This window comes from Centropristis striata, chromosome 7, assembly GCF_030273125.1.
Source record: "Centropristis striata isolate RG_2023a ecotype Rhode Island chromosome 7, C.striata_1.0, whole genome shotgun sequence".
In the NCBI taxonomy this organism is placed as follows: domain Eukaryota; kingdom Metazoa; phylum Chordata; class Actinopteri; order Perciformes; family Serranidae; genus Centropristis; species Centropristis striata.
In genome coordinates, this window is record NC_081523.1 from 14136732 (window position 1) to 14157716 (window position 20985).

The window sequence follows — 20985 nt, forward strand, 5'->3', positions numbered from 1 at the left end:
TTAAATTCAATTTACTTACACGTACAAGCATGTAAATTAACTACAATATTTTTAACCTTAGCTTACCCCAGGCTAGCACAATGTATCGTAGAGGGATGAAGTAGATGATGATGGTGGCTGCTCCGAAAGCCACAATGGCCAGCCAGCTTAAGAAAGGCACAGTCCAGTTAAATGTACTGAAAACAGAGGAAAAAAAGAGGGGACTGTAAAAAACCAGGAAACATGGCAGAAGCTCAGTCAAGCCAAACACACTGAGAAGGAGTAGAGAGAGGAGTCAGGGAGGGCATTCTAATTCTTTTCAACCCAAACAAGCTGATCTGGATGCCTATGAACTACAAATTCACCACTTTCACTGGAACTGTGTAGAAGGAAATAACTTCACCCCTCAGTCTCACAGGTCAGCACTGCAGGGTGAAAGTGGGTTATGACTCAATGCAATTCTAATCAGCAAAATATTTTCAACTTGACAGAAACACAGGTCACACAGTGACTTAAAATGTTTTTACCTGTAACCAAAGAAGGAACCTTTAGCCTGACTCTTTTTCTATTACAGCTTGTAATCAGAACTAAATTCCCTGCCTTACCTTTTCTTTGTATGTATCTATGCAAAAGTGAAGGCGCCTGTGTATGCAGAGGTGTATAGTGAATAATAAGGTTGTGTGTGTGTAGTGATGTGTATAATCTAGTATGTACATGATTCAGTTAAGAGGTCATGCAGGGTTAAGTGAGATGTGATAGGCATAAAGACAGACAGCCTGTGTGTTTGTCTCCGAGGGCTCGGTGTCACGCTGGCAGTGTTTCCTGAGAGCAGCACTGAGTTATATTCAGTTAGGCTGGCAAGGGGAAGCGGGGCAACCTGGCATTGTGGAAAAAACACTGGGACGTGCGGAGCAGAGCGGAGCGGGCCCGGTGCCGAGGATCGGGCTTACGACTCACTTCTTTATCCTCTCGCCATAGGAGGCCACTTCATCCAGTGCATTCTGCACACTGATGCACACGTCCTGAATGGCATAAAGCTTGTTCATGAAGCCCTTTCTCTCCGAGTCCTGCAAGAGGACAGATAGAGATGTAGGCGAGGGAGAAAGAAAACGAGGGTGAGGGAGAAAGAGATGGAGAAAGACAGGGGAGAAGAGAGAAAGAGGAGAGAGAGAAGACAGAGGCTGGGCACAGGCATCTTTGTGAAAACAATACATTTTAAATAGCGTCAAAGATTTGGGGTGGGGAGCCAAATCACCGGATATCCTGCATGAACTGACGGAGTGCTTTCATTTCAGGCAGTAATAGAGATATAAAGTCGGCAGAACAAATCAAAATGCTCACACAGGAAAATTTGAATATGTGAATAGAGAGGCAGAATTAAACTGAAAGCCGAATGGATACATCAAACTTTAGGCGCTCTCTCTCTCTCTCTCTTTCTCTGTTGCTGCCAAGACAGCTAGGAAGTCCGGGCAGAGCCCTCTTTTGTTCTGCTGGCTGGCACACTGTGATGATGTCACCAGCCGTGACATCATTATCATCCTTTATTAAACGTCGTCACCCACCATGAAGAGCTCTTCCTTTTCAACTTTTGATGGTTGAGAACTTGAGAATACTGCAACAACTAGAGGGAGAAACCACAAACTAGGCAGGCAATCTAAAATCTACAATCCCCCTCTTACTGAAACAAAGTGAAGAATTGAAGAAGTCATGCAACAGTCAACGAGCTGCCTGCTGACTGACTGACAGGCAGGGACAGGATGGATCTGGACAGAATGAGGTGACAGAGAGTGATCGAGAGCCGTTGGCTGAGTGAGGACATCAACACGCAGACTGGTTGCGGCTGGATGTGATTGGTGGGCATGCTTAGGAGACAAAATGGGAGCATAACAAGAAGAGCAGGACAATCTATTATCAGAAGAAAGTTGAGTGTCCAGTGGTACCATCATGTGTGGTCACTTTACAATATGGCTGACTTTTATTATAAGATCATCCAGTTTCAGAATTCATGCAGAAAACCACTTTAAAAAACAATTTTCTTGTTGTTATAGTGACACAAATTTTAGTTTTTTAGGTTGAGGGCAGTGGGTACTCAACATAAAAGCCCCAACAAGGTTGACTGCAATAAGTAACAGTCATTCATATGCCTCACATCACATTCTATTTGGGACGTGTGCATTTGTTTCTTCTATATTTACGATTAATTGTATGTTTTCTTATTGTGAAAACAAACCATTCTCAAGGTGTTCTTATATGGTAGCTTTCATTTCTTTTTGTTTTAAAGAAAATTTCTAACAAATTATGCTTTTAAAGTAAAAGCTGATGGGGACAAAATGGGCCATTACAATAAGAGGTGAGGAGTCCTCCCGAGTGTAAATGACATCCATCCTGCATAGTTCAGATAAGAAAGAATCTGGACTCCATAAACCTGGTAAAAATAAGGATATCATGAAGTGGTTTTACAAGATTTTGGCACAACCCTACATGACCACCAAATATTTATCTTTTGTTAGAGAAACAGCATGTATAGCGATGGCTGTGTTATTGATGAAGATGGATGGACATTGCTAGATTAGAGAAGTATAACTCAGAGTAATCCTTATCATTATACCCAAAAAAAGACAGTGAAGCAGTCAAAGACATGAAACCTCCAGGACCCCGGAGTCCTTTACCGCATATCGCTCCTTGAGGCCAGCCCCCCCACCTCACCACAACCCTCCCATTGAGACCCAAAACACCAAGCCGCCCCCCCACTGCTCTAAAACCCACCCTCTTCTTTTTACTCTCCATCCAGGATCAGATAATGTGAAAAATGAACCATGGAGCAGTCAGGGAGACCACATGGCCTCCCCAGCAAAACCACACAAGACAAATAGATATAATTAGACAGCGTCCCTGGGTTATTTTTCTTCGCAAATATTTTACAAGACTCCCTTTCTTTCTTCCTCTCTCTCTCCTCCTCTTCTCAGTCCTTTCCTCTGAGTCCATCTGTTTTTCATTGCTCACTCAAACAAATCTCAGAACGCAGGGTCTATTGTGCTGGGCTGGGTTAGGCCGAGCCGAGCCGGGCTGGGCCGGGTCAGGACGTTTTTATTTTCGGGAGAGTGTTTGAGGGCCAGGGGAGTGGTGTGAGAGAGCGGGCGGGGGTGGAGAGGATAGGTCAGGGGTCATCGGAGTATAAACCATTGCCACATGCCCCTCGGACTGCGGTCTGACTCGTATTTCCTGTCTTCAAACACGGCTCAGGGAGGCGGGAGGTAGCAATAACACAGAGGGCCACGGAGAACCTTGTTTTCCCAGCTTCCCCGCACACTGCGCACATATGGAGCCAGGCAACCTGTTCTTATAATGGAACCTAATATGCACACAAACACACACACACACACACACACTACAGCTATTAGATAAGGTTGATCTGCACACCTGGTCTTGCTGTGTGACTCTACAAACGATATTATAGCCTGACACAGATTATACGATGAGGGCCCTTGACTTCTTAAAGCAGTTTCTTTTTCTGCTACTTTGTTTTAGACTGCAATGTCACCACTGATAGAGAGGGAATTGATATAGAAAAATGAGGAGAGAGACATGGCATTCACACATCACAGTCAAGGTTAAAGGAAGCTTTCTGTTGATATTTAACAAAAAAAATGTGAAATGTTTGAATAAGGGAGGTGATCTCTCTCCTAGACACACATTTACACATCCTCAAGAGTGGATTCACCGCTCGCATTATAAGTTAAATCAAGGACTCAGGCCTTCTGTGGTTTTGTGAGGAATGTGTGTGTATGTGTGTCAACCATTAGTTCACCAGTTCCAGTCCATGATGATCTTCTAGTCTACCTCAGGAGGATGAGCAGGGTCTGTGCGGGAGACAGGACCGGTATTTCCATCTGTCTCTTCCTGTGTCTGTCAGTAAGTATAAGTGGGTTCATTTGGAGACCTGGAGGCACGGCTAATAAAATTAAATCTGTGAGGCCTCTCGCTTTGACTTGGCTACAGTTGCAAGTCACGTTAATGCTCAAAGTATGCTACAAATCCCAGCAACTCTGACAACAGTGTTCTGAAGGATGATGCTGCATGGCTTGAATCACTCAGACAGATAGTGTAATAAGCCTGCCTAATGAGTTTAGCATCATGCATTTTAATAGACTGCAACTGTAGGTTAATCTGCAATGTGTTACGCTGACATGCTACAGTAACTGCCAGTTCAGTTTGTGTACTACAAATTGTCATTGCAGTCGGCTGACAGAACATTTATTCTTGACGATTCCATCTACTGTAAGACGGATCTGAATCTATGCAGATATGATTCTGTCAGGTGCATGTATCATGTTTGCCTGTACATGAAGTATAGTGCAGTACAGTACATATAACCCTATGTGAAATGCCATTAAGAGGGAATATAGGTATTTTTGATTTGAGGGTAAACTGTTCCATTGAGGAATAAAATTTGAGTTAAATGCTAAAGACCTTCCTGACACAACTACATTTAATATAAACCAAATGATTCATACAAAGGATGCAAAAATGATTGCATGTACAACAGGAGCAGTTACATTGAATGAAAACAAAATCTATGCAATAATATAAAAACCTTGAAAATAAGTAAGTATCCCCGGCAGTGGGTTAAGAGAAAATATCATTAAAAAAGAATACATAGTACTTCAATTCATTTTCTGGATGTCCATGGCCATCAGGACTGATTTACTCAATTAAAACATAAGTAGTCCGTCTAAAAGGAATATTCAGGCCTTTACACATTTCTGTCATTATTATTCATTCTCTTTGTCTTTTCTTTAAGACTGCATAGCAAAGAGTCTGGGCCGCTTAGAATGTGATGTGAGTTCAGGGTGAAGTCAGAAGTGCTATGTACAACTTTGTATTAAATGAAAAACTGCATTGAGACTGTGGCCCTCATTTATCAAATGAGCGCTGAGCGTTGCAGATATGAGTGTATATTTCGTCTTACGACAGGGTCCGTGTGGGATTTATCAGCATAAGAATGATTGGCTGTTGTGAAATGTGGCGGCTCGAAACAAGCGTCATTTAAATACCACGCCCTAATATATACCCAATTCAAATGGCTCGCCTTCAGAGTTTACGACACCGAAGGAAGCAATACGGCCAAAAAAATGATTTTTTCCCCCCTAAAGTCGGCTTTATTAGCAAAGTACACCATGACAAATAACAACAGGAGCGAAATAGACATATTACAGAAATATGCAGTGATGGAGGTTTATGAAATAAAATTACTTAGTAGTTATAAACTCAAACATGTTCGGTGAATATTTTAGATTTGGAGCACAGACTTAAAAGTTTTCACAGCTTTTTAGTTGCAGCCAGGAGGTAAACAAAGTTTTAATGCCAAAAGAAGAGGAATTTCTCAGAGGCAGAAAGTGAAACGCTGACGTCCAACAGCTGCAACACAACAAACTGGTTTTGTTTGGCAGCATAAAAAGTGAAAAGGAAGGAAATCAGTGCCATTGTCAGCAGTCAACTCCTAGTGAGTTTGGAATATTTCATTTATAAATTGTGATATATAAAGCCTAATAGCCTATATAATATCCAAATAGCCTATTGTTATTATTATAATGGAGAGATATTATTCACTTCTTTACATTTAGTAAGAATTCTGTCGCAGTCAGAGGAGTGTGTGGCAGCGTTTATCGGAAATGTTTCTATTTAGGCACCACCGGTGGTAAAGGAGACGCTGACGCTCTGGTGTCCGAGCCGGATAACGGTAAATAGCAGAAGACAGCAACATTTAATAGCCTCGTCTAATATTCTGTTTAAAGAATTTCACGGTTGCAGAGTGTATTTAATTTAAAATGATGTTTTGATGATATAGCCTAAACGTGCTTTGGTGTGTCACCATTAAAAAACAAAACACCACAGAGTTTTTCCGCTCCAGGCATCGATACAATAGACTAGTCAACTCTCTGATTCGGACGTGTGGACTTCATGCTGACTCAAATTTGCATACACGAGCTGAGAGCAGACGTGAGATCTGATCGTACCCTCCGCTCACGTCCAAATTGATAAATGCCGAGATTTGTGTAGAAATGATCATGCGCCCACTTTCTGTCGTACGCTCGTTTGATAAATGCGGACCATTGTGTTTACCCTGTGAATGAAATGTTTCTATGTGCAGAAGAAATCTTTGACATCAATTAACTCTCATCAGGCTGGTAGCAGAAATATTTAGTGAGTCGCTGTCTTTTGTTGGCAGAGAGTTGTTTTAATTGCGTGTGTGTCGTTTAAAGGATATAAATGCATCTTTTGTGGTTATGTCCAAAGTTTGCATCATTGTTTGGATGTGTGGAGTGTGATATATCTCAGCCAAGCACCCATCAGTTCAGCACTGAGCCAACCTGTGTACAAGTGTGCGGAGCAGGCGGCATCATGGGAAGGCAGAGGCGGTACGGCTCGTTAAAGTGATGCGAGCTGTTTGCATGCGTTAAGGAGAAACAACCCTCAGTGACACCAGAGAGAGCCCAGGGACACACACTCCCTCACATACACATGCATAGAAACAGTCAAGTCAGGCTAACCGCATTGCACTTACTGGTAAATTGTGGTAAACAAATGTGGTAAACTCCTTGAAACACTTGATTAAATATTTAACAAAGGAAAGATGCACAATGCCTCTGTGTACTCGGCTGCTCCATTTCTCTTTCACAGAGATAGCATCATACCAGAGTACATCTATATGCAAAAGTGCAAAGTGAGCAGTTGTAAACTTTGCAAAGACAGTTTGTTCTTCACTGACCCAAGGCCTAGAGCTAAACAAGAGAGAGGTCACTGAGGACTTAGCCTATTACGATGGACTCAAATATCTGTCCTATATCTACTGGGTGGAAATAGAGAGAGCCATTTGAGACTGTTTTAACCTCCGATCACATTGTTCTCCCTGCTGGGTTACGCCATAAAAATGATAAACCTAACCGTTATAATGCAGCACCATACATCCCATCACACCACGAAATGAGTCTGAACCACAAGTGGCTGCTGCTCGTTGCTGCTGTGCTAAAATTGCACCTGTTTTTCTTTGTTTTTCTTTTTGCCTCTCTCACTCTGGCAGCACAGTAAAAATTGAAATGTCATATAAAATGTGACAGGATGCTAATATGTGGCTCCCAGAGGGCATCTGAAAGCGTTCTTGTTGATTTTGTAACTGCAGAGGGAGGCGGCATCCCTCCCATTTCAACCCCAGGAAAAAAAGGGGGGAAAAAAACATTGAAAAGTTAAGCAAGTTGAGGAATGCTTTAGGGGCGACACAAATTCAATTTCTAAAGCCTGTGCAAGAATTAGGAATGACAGAATAATAAATAGCGCATACAATTAGCATCATCTGTATATTTAAAACTTGATGTGTTGCAGTCTTGGTAAAAATAAAAATAAAAAAATCAAATATGGATATAGAAAAATAATGATTTGGCATGATATTATGCTGTTCTGAGATGTTGACTTACTGCAATTAAATAAATATAAAAATTATTTGTGATTAATAAATGTATAACACTCACTAATAGGAGAGAAAGCTTCTATTTGCTCATTAGCATTCAGTGGTTGCATTCAGTTTAGTCTAGTACCATTTTGTTTGGAACTATAGGTAACAATTCTATAATAAAGCAAGCAAAAGTATTGTAAGTGCATTTCAAGATGCTATAAAACTTCTATATTTCGTCATTTATGATCAAGGATATTGTGATTGTTAATCAGCATGAAACTAATATGTTTTGCAAATTTTCATTAAAATGTGAGCAACTGCTTTTTTAATTCATTTTTTACTTGTTCAACTTTTTTTTCCCCAGGCATAATAAATCTAGCAGTTTCTTATGAGGGACATTTTTGGCAGAAAGTCAAATGCAGCATGGAGTACTTTTTATCTTATAATAATTTTGACCACTTAAATAGTTCAGTGCCTAAAACTGAGGCACATTATGTAAGCCAATAACTGCCCTTAAAATGAAAACTAAGATACGATCTGTGTCTATTCCAAGTATTACCAACTCCTCTGGGGAGCGATGAGTCACAGATTTCACCCAGTGGGAGTTAAGAGAGGCCCCTAAGGGGAAAGAAAAACAAACTTGGGAACCTAGTGGCCTAGAAGAACATCTCCCCTCTGTCAGGAAATGACAACAAGACAAGACAAAAGGCCCTGCGACCGGCCTCAGATGCCACCATGCAACCTGGCGCCTCGCCAGCACCACATGAAAGAGGCAGATGTTCCCCTCCCTTTTTTTTTTTTTTGAAGCTGCGGTTTTAATAAATAATTTATCTCATACAACAACTAATCCATGAGCGAATGTGGGGAATACATCTCTATTTCCCTCCCTCTCTTTTTATCATAAACACATAAATATCTGTTTAACTAGGGTGTTGAGATGTGCTGCACGTCCTCCTGGCCCTCATCAAGCGGCTTGCACACACAAAGGCCACGTTAGGATGTGAAGGGGCGTCCCACTCCCATAGGCCCGAATGGATGAATGTGAGGAGAGTGTGCACATGGTCTGTGTGTATAGGATGTACACATAGTTTTCTTTGAGAATATCTGTGAGTGCTGCTCCCACAAAACCAAAGTCAAACTCCAGTTTAGACTGCCAGCTGAAGGTGGACCAGACAGACACAATGCTCTCTAGTACTAATTAGTCTCCTCACCCAGCTTAGTCCCATAGCAAGGATAAATATACACGTATGTAAGAGAGAGGGATAGAGGGAGAGAGGAGAAGTGGTGGTAGTGGTGACTTATTTTCAGTTTGACCTCTGCTTCCTATCCTAAAGAGAAAGGTTTGTGGTGTTATGAGTGTGCGTTTGTGTGTCTCTCTGATGAGTCTGGGTGGCAGGAGGTTGTTTGCCACTGATCATCTTTACCCATCTCCCCCTGGGGGCCTCTCATCACCTCCACCACACCAGCCACTCCATCAGACTCAAGGTCGGATGCACACACACACCCACATAAATGACTACCACCCCACAACTTCTGCGCTTCCCCTTCCTCGCCTCCTGCTGAACGCCACCCGACCCCCGCCCAACCTGCACCCCCAGCCTGCCCAATTCTCCCCCATTTTGCCTCACCTCTGCTCCCCTGCTCCTGCGCTCTCCTTCCCCTGTCCTTCCCAGAATTCAGCCTGGCAGTGTGTGATGAATGGGACAACATTACTCTTGTCCTCTGTTGGCCTGGTTTAGCAGTTTCAGCCCATCTCCCCCATCTGTCTGTCTGTCAGCCTGTCTATCGGTTTGTCTGTCTTTGTCTCTATGTCTGGGTTGACTTAAAGCATATGCCACTGCACGACTAAACAGATTGATTTGTTTTGACCATAACCCAAAAATTAAGGTACAAATGTGCTTGTTAACGCTTTTAGATTAGGAGTAGAAATTAAGTAATTAGGTTAGAAACATCATTTGTCGTAGGCTTTTTGATTCTGTAAGATGTATGCACAACAATCTATTCCATATTTAATCAATAAAGGTTTTGAACTATGCTATATTTAGAAAAAAATATAATTAAGTAAAACATTTCTTACTCTTGTTTGATGTAAGATCGCATCTGATTCATCACCTAGGACTGAAGATCTAACTTTGGCGTACCTTTAATTACATATTCATGTTCAGAGAGACACAAGCAATAGAAACAGCTGTAACATCCACTGTTTTAAACTTTGTTTTGGAAGAAAAAAAACCCGACAGAGCGAGAGTGCATCGCTATGAAGTGAAGGGATCACGTCTTCAAAAAAGTAAATAAAATATGCATCCTCTCTGTGCTCATTACAGATTTATGACTCTTGTTAAAAGAAAAGGTGGCGGCTGCCTTCTAACATGTCTGACTTTCAAATTCAGACGACACTGCTGTCAAGTGTTGTGCTCCACATTCTGTCCAATGAGAGACCGGGAGGGCTGAGTGTGTTCACGTCTTCAACATCCTATTTGGTGAGAGTCTCGGAGAGAGTTACTTTGGGTGGATGAGAACACACAAGAACTCCTCACCTACAGTGCAACGAGTGCTCGTCGTAATCCTTTGATGCATAGTTCATCAGTCAGAAAGTTCAGTTGGTTCAGCTGCTTGTGTGTATGTGATTCAGAACAATAACAGTTGGGGGAGTAGACATTTCTGCATTAGGCATAATGAGCATTGGGATTTGCTCCAGCAATATGAAATAGTTTTGCTGTTTCTGTAGCAACTTTTAAGAAAAAGCACTCATGAGCACATTGAAATCACCCCACCACCCACAACTGCACACACATGCCCACACTTACACACACTCTGAAACACATTAGAAAATTTGATTCTTCGCTGCTTATTATCAGTGACTTAGGGGTCAGAGGGTGCGAAAACAATCATTATTTGTGAGAGGAATGTAATTAGTTCTTTTCAAAACAAAACAAAAAAGTGAATCTAAAAGTCTATTTTTGGGGAAAAACATTTCACTACACCACTCTGACGAGTAATTTTTTTCCCCTATGGTTCCTCTCGCTGCATAGATTATACCCCAAATAGGTAAAAATACACTGGAGTCACACCCAATGTCACCCTTAACTACCCCAGAGCCTAAAGTCCCACAAGCAAAACGTAGTTAACACACTGTTGCACCTCAACGCAGCTGTCACCTTGCAGTGTAACAGGTCTACAGTGCTACAGGGAAGTCACACAAAAGACGAGAGCAGCCTTCCATGCTGGAGCCCCGTTAGTTCCCCCATCATCTTAAAGAGCAGGCAGAGGCGGAAGCCTCGAGGTGGGGTTGGGTTGCGGGCCAAACGTGCAGTGCGTGGGTGTTGACTGAGACGTGGACAGGGGACAAGTACTATACACAAACCCCGACAGTACGGCAGACAGAGGCCGTCAGACAGACGATGAGCTTAGTAGGAAACCGGAAGACAGCGACACACACCATCAGGAGTCAGTGCCGGAGCCACACACATGCCCACTTACCACCATCGCTCGTATCCACTCAAAGTGCCAGGAAGCCAACATATCCTCGAGGATATGGTTTTTATCACGGCTGTCCTCCCAGGGGCCTGGTTTAGGGTCCTTGTGGATAGATTACAGTGAGATTTTTTCTTTACAACCCAAAGAAATTAAGGTGAAAGGGTTAAAGAAAAAAATGTGGATGTTTTACAGCTGGGTCTTAAAGTCGATGTTTTGGCCAATATAACTAGGCTGTAGCCTGTCGGTAAGAAGAACATTGTTCTCACCAAATGTACTGCAGAGATTGTAAACATACGCACTGCATTGAAAACAGCTTTAGCCTTGCAATGAAGGACAGTCATAATTGATTTTTCTTTTCCAGAACTCTCCACTGTTTAGATCAAAATAGCATACATAACATAATAATATTTGATAGAACTGTAGTGATTTTAAGTGTGTATTTCCTTCAACTCATTGGACTATTATAAAGATGCACCCAAAGAAGCCCCCATGTCTATAATTTTTACAATTACATTGGTGAATATAATGTAAATTGTGTAAACCTATAGGTATAATGTCCAAAACTGAAGAAAAAGACCCACAGTGCAAAAACAAACAACATTTCATTGAAATAACAAAGGCCAGAGTTAAAGCAAAAGTGTTAAGAGGATGGCGGAGAGTCAGAGATTGAAGGAGAAATGAGAGAAAGCAAAAGACAAAGCAAAAGATATGTATCTGGGGGGAATAGAGATAGTGAGAGATGATCCACCTGATGTATGTGTGTGACAAAGAGGAAAAACAAACAAACAATGCAGTGTATTTTGCATAGAGAGACAATACCCCTCTATGCCTCTTTCACCCTCCTTTTTGTTTTCATTCCTCCTTCTATTAGCAAAACATGATTAAAATGCAGTTCCTAGCAGCGTCTCTGCTCAACAACGAGAAGGAGAAAAAAAAAACAGTGAGATGGGAAGAAAAATGAAGCGGAAAAGTCAAAAGCATCTTTTACAGCGTGACGCTTTTCATCCTTCACAGGCGTTGAGAAGAAAAGAACACAGACATTCAAACTTTTTTCTCTTCCCCTCTCTCCCTCTGTCTCTCTTTCCTCATTCTCCTCAGCAGTTGGAGCCCCCCTGATACCTGAGGACAACCCCGCTGCATCACAAGCTCAATAGCCTCCCCAGAACAAAATTTCAGTCACACTTTTTCTTCCAGAGCATTGATATAATTCCCAATGCTCTCTTTAGTCCAATTACATTATGCCATGTCGCTATCTGAGCGATCGGCGCAGTGCCGTGACTGGGACTGAGAGCGGAGTTCTGGGGCTTGGGAAGGTGCCGCAGAGCTCCATATGCTATCTGGAGATAAGTCAGAAAACTTACACTGTTTTTAACCATATTCACACTGAGACAAAGTGTGTGCCTTATTTAACATTACATGGAGCAGAGAGGCACTTGCTTAATGATACACAAAAGAAGAGACAGTCGCTGAGGCAGAGATGGGGAGAGAAAAAGACAGATAGATACAGAGAAACTGAGAGATATGTTCAAATCAGTCGCTGGAAATGGCTGTGAGGCCTACAGGATGAGAACTGGATATGTGTGCTGATTCTAGCCGCTCACCAGGAGTTATATACTTGCCAGAGGACCATTGATAAATACACGCATGTGCACGATTGTGTGTGTGTACATATATGTGCATGAGTCATGCCTACGGGGAAAGCAGTAGAGGGCGGATCAGCTGTCTCAGCACTGTAGATGAGAAGGATAAGGAGATACTGTGTTGTAGGAAGATGGCTGTGTGGCAGGAGAGATGGAGATACAGAGGATCCTGTATGCTCAATATTATAGTATGTTTATAGTGGACTCCTCAAGACCTTTTAAGGAAAAAACCAGACATGCATTTAAACTTACTCTTACCATTTTGGACCACTAGTTGGATGGAAATTACCGTATCAAACTATCCATTGTGTGTTATGTAAGTTGTGCATGAGTCATAGAGTCCTATACTGTTGCAACTGTATTGAGGTCAAACACAATAATGAAACTACAATTACCGCCTCACAGTTGTATGCTTCTACTAACTAGCAAAGTTAGAGTTAACAACTAGACTAAGCAGCAACCTCCACTTGGTTTCTTGAAAGTAGAGCCAATGTGGAAGTGCCTAAAACCTACGTTCTTTGTCGTGGCCAGCAGGGGGCGACTCCACTGTTTGCAAAACAAAGTCAGATTGTATCGAAGTCAAAGAGGAAATAATCCTACTTCTCACTTGAGTAAATACTTTATGGTCTCAATTGGTGATTTCAAGTCTTCTTTAATGCAGCATGATGTTCACTTGAAATTCTAAATTGCAGCTGTTTACGTACACCTTCAACCCAACCACGCAGAAGATCTTTACATCACCACAGTCTCAAGGTGGACACCCAATATTAGTGTCACCAATTCACTATCCAACCAAATGTGTAAAATGTTTAGGATATTGAATGATGGCCAGAACAGTGTTTTTCTAATAATAAAATTATGATTATGATGTTACAGTAAAGTTGACCTTTGACTTGTTGGATATAAAATATCATCACTGCATCATTTTATCCCAGTAGACATTTGTGTGAGTTTTTGTGATAAGTAGCATATGAATTCCTGAGTTATGGCCAAAAATGTATTTTGTGAGGTCACAGTGTCCTTGACCAGCACAATCTAATCAGTTCATCCTTGAGTCAATTTTTTTTTTTTTTTCAAATTAACAGAAATTTCCTCAGGGCATTCCTGAGATGTTTGTTCACGAGACTGGGAAGGACTTAGGAACAACCTGAACACATAGAGCATAAAGACATTGCATTCCATTGCTGGTTAATATGAAATAACTTGAGGGATTGGTCCATAAATAAGGCTAAAAAATGACTTTTCTTTTCAGTGTAAGTCAGATTTTATAGATCAATATATTCAAGCTAATGGATAAAGTCAACTCTATATTTACCATCAACTTTGCACACAAGGGAGGAAAAGGAAAAAAATGAGCAAGAAACGGGAGAGATTTTGAAGGTGCATGTGTCTGTGTGTGTGTGAGCGAGATATAGATAGATAGACATAGAGAGAGAAAGAGAGAGGGAGTGCACCGAGCAGTAAGCCCGTGAGCAGGACATGATTGCAGTGTGTATCTTATCTGTGTCAGGTCCTCCTGAGGCTAGTGGAGCCTAGCTGAGCGGAGCACGAGCGCTTCAGTGACCAGTCAACCGTGTGAGGGTAATCTCCTCACTCCTTCAGTCTGTCTCTCTCTCACTCTCTCTCTTTCTCACTTTTTCCAGTAAGCCCCCCCTGTGGGAGGCAGCTGAGCCACTGCACACACATAAGTGAGACGCTCACACGAAATACACAAACACATTTACGCACACAAACACTCACACCCATGCAAAGCCTTAAGGTGATTGCCTCATGCCAGGTCTGGACAGTGAGCCCACAGGTGAGAGGAGACATCACAGGCTCCATTGCACACTGAAGCCCCTTCAGCCAGTAGCCTGTAAATATACCAGTGCTATCTCACAATGTGCAAGTCTCACAATGTTACTTCAAGCTATATTAGAAAGATACTCAAAAGGTCAATAATGGTACTGAGGGATGTTTTTTATGTAGGCCTGAGTGATACGGTCAAATCTTCTCCCCAGATATATTTAATATCTCAATGATTTCCGGTAAGTAAATAAATAAATAGTCTCTATGAAAAACCAACAAGGTAAAGCCATACTCCGTGTTAGCACAGCAGCATCTCTATGGTTCACTGCAACTTGCTCATTCTCTGCAACAGAATAATTTCTAACAATATCTACATTACTGATAATGTTCAAGTCATAACATCAGTGTCTCTAGGAAGGTGACGAATAACAACATGGGTTGTTAAGTAGCGCTGCAACTAATGATTATTTTCAATATTGATTATTCTGCTCTTTATTTTCTCAATCAATCGCTTTGCCAATAAAATGTAAAATGGTGAAACATGCCCTGTGTAATTTCCCAGAGATCAAGGTGATGCCTTTGAATGATATTTTTTTATCCAACAGTCAAGATATCTAAATTAATTCAGTTGGTTATCATGTTCATCAAAGAAAAGAATGGGAGGCATGAAACCAGCATTTTATCTTTTTTTGTTGCATTAAAATAACTGTGACTTAAAATGACTGTTCTATTAAAAGTTGCAGCTCTATTGGTTAATGGATAACATGTCAAAATTAAGATAATTTCATGCGGAATATATATAATACTGGTTAAGTGCACAATTTCCATAACTTTTTGTCTTACATCTATGTGTTGGATCAGTAATGTACCTTTGAAGGAGAAAAGGTGCATCTGCAACTTGCCTCTACGTTTAAAATTAGTTTCATTCAAAATAGAGGTTAAAAACTGGGGCAGTATAGTGCTAACATATTTTATGTGTGTGTGTGTGTGTGTGTGTGTGTGTGTGAGATAATAAGAATCAAGCAACATTCCATGTTGAAGGTCAGCGCACACACATACACAGTGTGGAAGAGGTGGAGGAGGGGAGAGAAAGAAAAAATGAGTTTGCGTCTAACATTCTTTCACCCTTCATGCGCCTGCCTGCTTGGCTTTAACAACTGAGCTGTCCCCATCAATTAGTCTAGATGCTGGACTTTCATTGAGATTAAGTGACTAATATCAGTGCTTGCTCACAAGAAAGACACTTTTCACGTCTGCCCAACAATCTGTTAAGTCAAAACACATGTGGTGATCCAAGGCAAAAAGCCTGCAAGGGGTCCTCCATGCAATGAAAAACAGGTGCTCTACTTTTTGGCCATGTAATACCCCATTTAGCCTCTGGAGCAAAGGTTATCCAGCTAATAGCTGCCTTGTGGTGCACTGGGAAGAGCCGCGCACATGGCCGGAGTAAACATCTGGGACGGATTGTACATACTTGCAACATATGCTTCAAGTTCAATTAAAATGAGGCCTTGGCATATTTATTAATCTTTTTTCCCTCTCCTCTCTCTCTTGCTCGCTCTCTCCCTTCTTCCCTCTCTCCCCTATAGGCCTGTGCCATAAAAGAGGCCTCCTTTGACCCGTTCTTCATACATGCTCATACAATCTGAAGCTGTACCTCATATCCAATGTAAAATACCTCATATCCAATGGTAAAGACAAATTTGTTAAGCCTTGAAAGTCTATTTGTTCTGCGCTTAACCAGGTTAGAGGGAGAGCAAAGTGAAGAGAGAGAGAGAGAGAGAGAGAGCGAGAGAGAGTATGTGTCAGAATAAAAGAAAAAAAAGGCAGGGAAGAGGACGATTGAGGGAAGGGTAGAAGGAGAGTGGGAGGGGAGAGACATGTAGGCGAAGAAAAAAGAAAAATGCCCCCCTTTCAACTTCCCTACAGCTCAAATGAAATGCTAACAGTTGAGGGGAGCAATAGATCAAAATGTATGAAGCCAGAGTTGGTAAATTGTAGCCTTTGTGGCGGCTGTGCTATCCAGCATCCCAGCCCTGTGTGAGCACAGAGAGCAAGGCCCTCTTATGTGGAATAATCAGTTTGGCACCAAATCTGACGGAGGCCGCAAAAGCTGCTGCTGCACCTCATTTCAATATGAAAGTCCAAAATGTATTTCATATAATCTGCAGCTTTTCAAATGCCTGTATTTTTTTTTTACTTGCAAATGCAATGGTGGAGGACAGACATAAAGAAGGGGTGAAAAAAAAAAGAAAGAAAGAAAAAGGAGGTTCAAGGTTGCCTGGTGCATATCTTCAGTCAGTGGCCCCCCTGTACATTTCAGCCTTGGAACTTCACAGCCATGAAACTTCGCTTCTGCATCACTGTGGGAGAGGATGTAATGCTCACGTATCTTTGTGTGCTCATCGCCCAACTGGCTGACTGATTGCCTCACTGGCTGACTTACTGGTGGGATGACTATTTGACCATCTGCACTATGAATTTGTTTTTTTAACCCTTTTGTTGCAGGCTTGCACTTACAACCCTTCAAAATGGGAGAGGTTGTAGCAAGGTTGCAGTTGCATAAGTAAATTCAGCGTGCAGTGTCCTCAGGCAAAACAATTTTCAGATACCAAATTGCCTGGTCAAAGGCCTTTACAATTACAATTGCAAACAGCCAGAGTTTTCTTCCAAAAAGATTACCAAACCCAACCATGCAATTTACCACACTGTAACCTACTAACCTTTATATTACTGGAGTGTGGCTGTAAGGCATCAAGCACCAGCTCAAGTAATTTCAGATTCAAGACTGTTCAGACAAAGTGCTTCAATGTTTTCACAGTAAAATATTGGACACTGAAAAGCTTAAGTTATAATTTTGTCCTACTTTAACACCGCTCGACTAGAGCATCAAATAGAATATTGTTTTCATTTCAAGTGTGCCTCACCAAAATCCAGACAACACAGTGGGTGGATAAAGAGCTGTACCATTTCAATTACCATTCCCATGTGGAACATTGACAAGGGACTGTATCCTATCCAGTGGCATTTGTTTCAGTAGCTGTTCCTACAGTGTAAACGAGCGGAGGCAGTAAAGCAGCCACCTGTTGTTACCTGATAGTGTCTGGACAAGCCCAGATGCTGTTTTACTGGGACATAAAGGAGCAGTGAATGGACCTAAATAGCTAACTAAGCACTTTATATGGGTGCATGTTCTCAGGAAGCAGGGCTGAAGCACGTTAGAAACGTAAATTCGACATCGTGTTACATGAAGGGAAAAATAAGAATAGTGTGCCAAACTGGAGTAACAGACCAAAGCAAAGCACATGGAGGAAAAGTGAGAAATGTGCCGTGTATATATCTACAGAGAAAACTTTTCAAAAGGTTAAAAGGTTGTACAATCTTTGTACATGTGTTTGTGCCTCAGGCGGTGAGAATACCTGAACAGGGGGAGGAGATGGGAGGGGAAGATGGAGTCATTTCATTCGTCTGTTTGTGTTTCCGGTGTATGAAGTGGTGTCAACCTCTCCTGAGGCAGTATGTGTGTGTGTGTGTGTGTGTGTGTGTGTGTGTGTACTTGTGTACATGTACGTGTGTGAGTGCATCCCTGACACAAGACATAATTACCTTGTCATCTTTGTCAAAATCCTCATCCTCGTCCTCCAGCAGGTCCTCTACTGCTTGCTGACAGTTGCAACAGAGCAAAGAGAAAAAGAGAAATAAAAATGTTTATACAACAGCTATAGTACAGATAAACATCAGATAACACAGGGTTAACATAATCAGAACAGCTGAAGAGGCATACTAAAGCTGATTGGTTATGCTTATGTCTGGCAAGAGTTTGTTAATGAGTATGGAAAGCATGCAGATAGCACAACTACTGGATTGCTGTGTGCTAATATGTCACGAGCTTCGGAAAGGTTTAGAATTTAATTTTAGAAACATTCTGTTGTTTAAATTTGTTGACACTTCTGGAAATGTAAGCAAATGCTCTGGCTTTGAATTTCAACGGGCTGAGGATTAAAGTCTATTCATCTAGTCAAATCTCATTTTACAAAAGCATTCAAATCTTATAGCATTCAGCGGGACGAGACCGCAGAACTCTTCTTCTTCTGTTTCTGCTCGGTCTCATCTGACCTCCTTAACCTCTTCACTCTTCTCTCACCTCTACCGCCAGCCTTCCTATCGCATCTATCTATCGTTACACATCCTGTCATAGAATGATGCTACATGAGAGAAGAAAGAAGAAAGCCTGCAGCACAAAGAACAGCAACTATGTGCTTCAGTGGTCCAAAACCGATGAAACTGGAGCTGGTGTAGCTCTGGATCCCCCAAATACCATGATACAAACTGTACAACACAGTGCACACAGAAAGAAACACAAAGTAACATATGGAGACATTGACTGTAAAACATAGCAACAGTTCATGCAAGTTGTACCTTTTACTATTCAATAAGAGAATTTGTAAATAAGCAGGCGGGAGTACTGACACGACAACAGCTGGGACTCTGGCAACAGCAAAATGTATTAACTTAAAGTGTACGCTATATTCAAAATATTTTTACTGCTTTACCTAACCCTGAGACAGTCCTTTATAAGTTGATGTGGTGGGAACTAAACTGCTTTAAGTGCTCCACCAGCCACCAGACTCCTTTGACAAAAACAGTCATTTTACCTTGCAGAACACAGTTATGAGATTTTGGTGATTATTAGCTAATCCTTTAAAAACACCAAAGTCACAACATAAACTAACTAAACTATCAAACTACCAGTAGACCACTGTTTTTCTGTAAGGTTAACAACGGTTAATATATTATAAATATAGTAATGCTTGATTCTATTTAGGTGGCTAAAATTTGTTTTGACGCTGCCCCTGTTAGCCTTCGCTTCGGTACTGCCGAAGCAGCTGACCACCATCTGCTGTAGATAATACACCGACTATGGAAGACTAAGTCCCTCAAACAAACCCCAAACGTCTGAACTATCCTTTATAGAAGCATTGAAATGCATTTTGAAAAAGTGGAAAATGCCCTCCTTCACATACAGCTCAGACCTCTATGGTGTTTGTATGTGGAAAGCAAGCAAGTAAACACATTTCTTGGCAGACATGGAGAGCCCTGAACTAACAAGATCTGCCTGGGCCACTCTGTTTAGTTGTACTATATCTGATTAGTGTTTAGTGATACAGTACTTGAATCGTTTGTGTATGCACAAGTTCACGTGCCTAGTCTGATGCCAACGAGGCGAAAACCACAGATCAGATATCTTATCCACCCTCTTTCTGTCAATCAAACATCAAAGCGACAAGGTCATATTGTTGCTCCCAATTTACATAAATAAACACCCATACCATAAGCCCTACAGCTGTCAACCACAGCGTTCATCTACTCTCATTGTTAGACTGCTTTACCAACCCCAACCCCCCAAAGCCTTTGCCCAGCCTCAGAATCACCACAACCCCCTAACCATCTCCAGAAGAGCACAAACTAGTTTGGAGAAATCCAAAAATCATTACTTAACAAGACAATAGCTTTTGTCCTTTTTGTTTTTCATTGGAATAAGGGGGGAAACTATGTGGCGGCTGACATAAGCCTCTTATGTAAATGCAGCTTCCCACACAAACAAAGAGGAGTTCAGAACAGCAGAGTTGAGAGGGTAGAGAGTGTGTGTGTTTGTGTGTGTGTTCTATCAATAGCTCTGAGTCACTAGGGCAAAGTGTTGTGCATGTATGCATGGCACCCCTCGTTTTAACTGTACGGCAACTGGTTATTCCCGCTTCACTCAGACTCCATCAGTGTCGGGACAAATAAGCCTGACTATTCCCAGTTCACAATCTCTTGATTGATACAGAATACATTCACTACTACGGTATACAAATACCAGAGAGGGAATTCTTGCACTCAGCCGAGGCAAAAGATGTAGACATGATACTGTAAAATGAAAGCCTGCTGGAAACTCTAAACAAATGAACTATAACTGTTTATAAAGTCATCATGGTTCCTCCCAAATCCTTTCACCCGTGCCAAAATACAAACATAATGGATTCCACCACACAGAGGCTTTACTAGGGCACGCCTGGCACACGCTCCAAACTTTAAACAAAGGGAATGAGCATGAGCTAGCTGGAGAAGCATGACCTAGAGAGACAGAGAGAATGATAGAGTCGTTTGTCTCCCTCTGCTCTCCGCTTTGCTCTCTCTCCTCTATCGCCTCTGGTTACAGAGAGAAGTCATGTTTCCTGCAATGAGACACAGTGTAAAATTAATAAATAAAAAGACATGGAACATGTCATCTGCCCTGAAGATTGCCACGGCTAAATGTGCGCACTGAAGCTACTGTCTCAGTAAGGGAGGATATAAATTACCTCTGTGCAGCAGATGAATTCCAAACATCTTTCTTTCTTTCCTCTACCTCTCTCTCTATTTGTCTCATTCTTTCGCTCTTTCTAAGACCTGTTTGGTGTATGATATCATTTGTCTGTTTATCCCCCATTATCATGTTGTTTGAATTACTATCATTACAGCACGGCAGCATCAAAGCCTTGCTGTCGACAGGATCGTGTAGAGCTCACGTTGCCTGCAGAGCTGCTCCAGTCAATTCAATATCTACTGAGGTGGGGATTAACATATTCAGACCTATTCAAATGATACAGGGATGATGCAGGCTACTCT

At 41.7% G+C, this 20985-nt stretch overlaps 1 protein-coding gene across 6 annotated transcripts in view; it reads right to left on the reverse strand.

Moving 5' to 3' along the window:
* Window positions 1-20985, reverse strand: part of mctp1a (multiple C2 domains, transmembrane 1a) — a 153356-nt gene that overhangs the window by 8861 nt on the left and 123510 nt on the right. For 4 of the 6 annotated variants that reach the window (XM_059337992.1, XM_059337990.1, XM_059337989.1 and 1 more), the window contains 4 exons: window positions 17941-17997; window positions 10910-11008; window positions 937-1046; window positions 67-176 (listed from right to left, as the gene is read on the reverse strand). In XM_059337992.1, the coding sequence (XP_059193975.1) occupies window positions 67-176; window positions 937-1046; window positions 10910-11008; window positions 17941-17997 (376 nt within the window). The remainder of the gene's footprint in view (window positions 1-66; window positions 177-936; window positions 1047-10909; window positions 11009-17940; window positions 17998-20985) is intronic. The other 2 variants (XM_059337991.1, XM_059337994.1) reach the window with 1 other exon arrangement.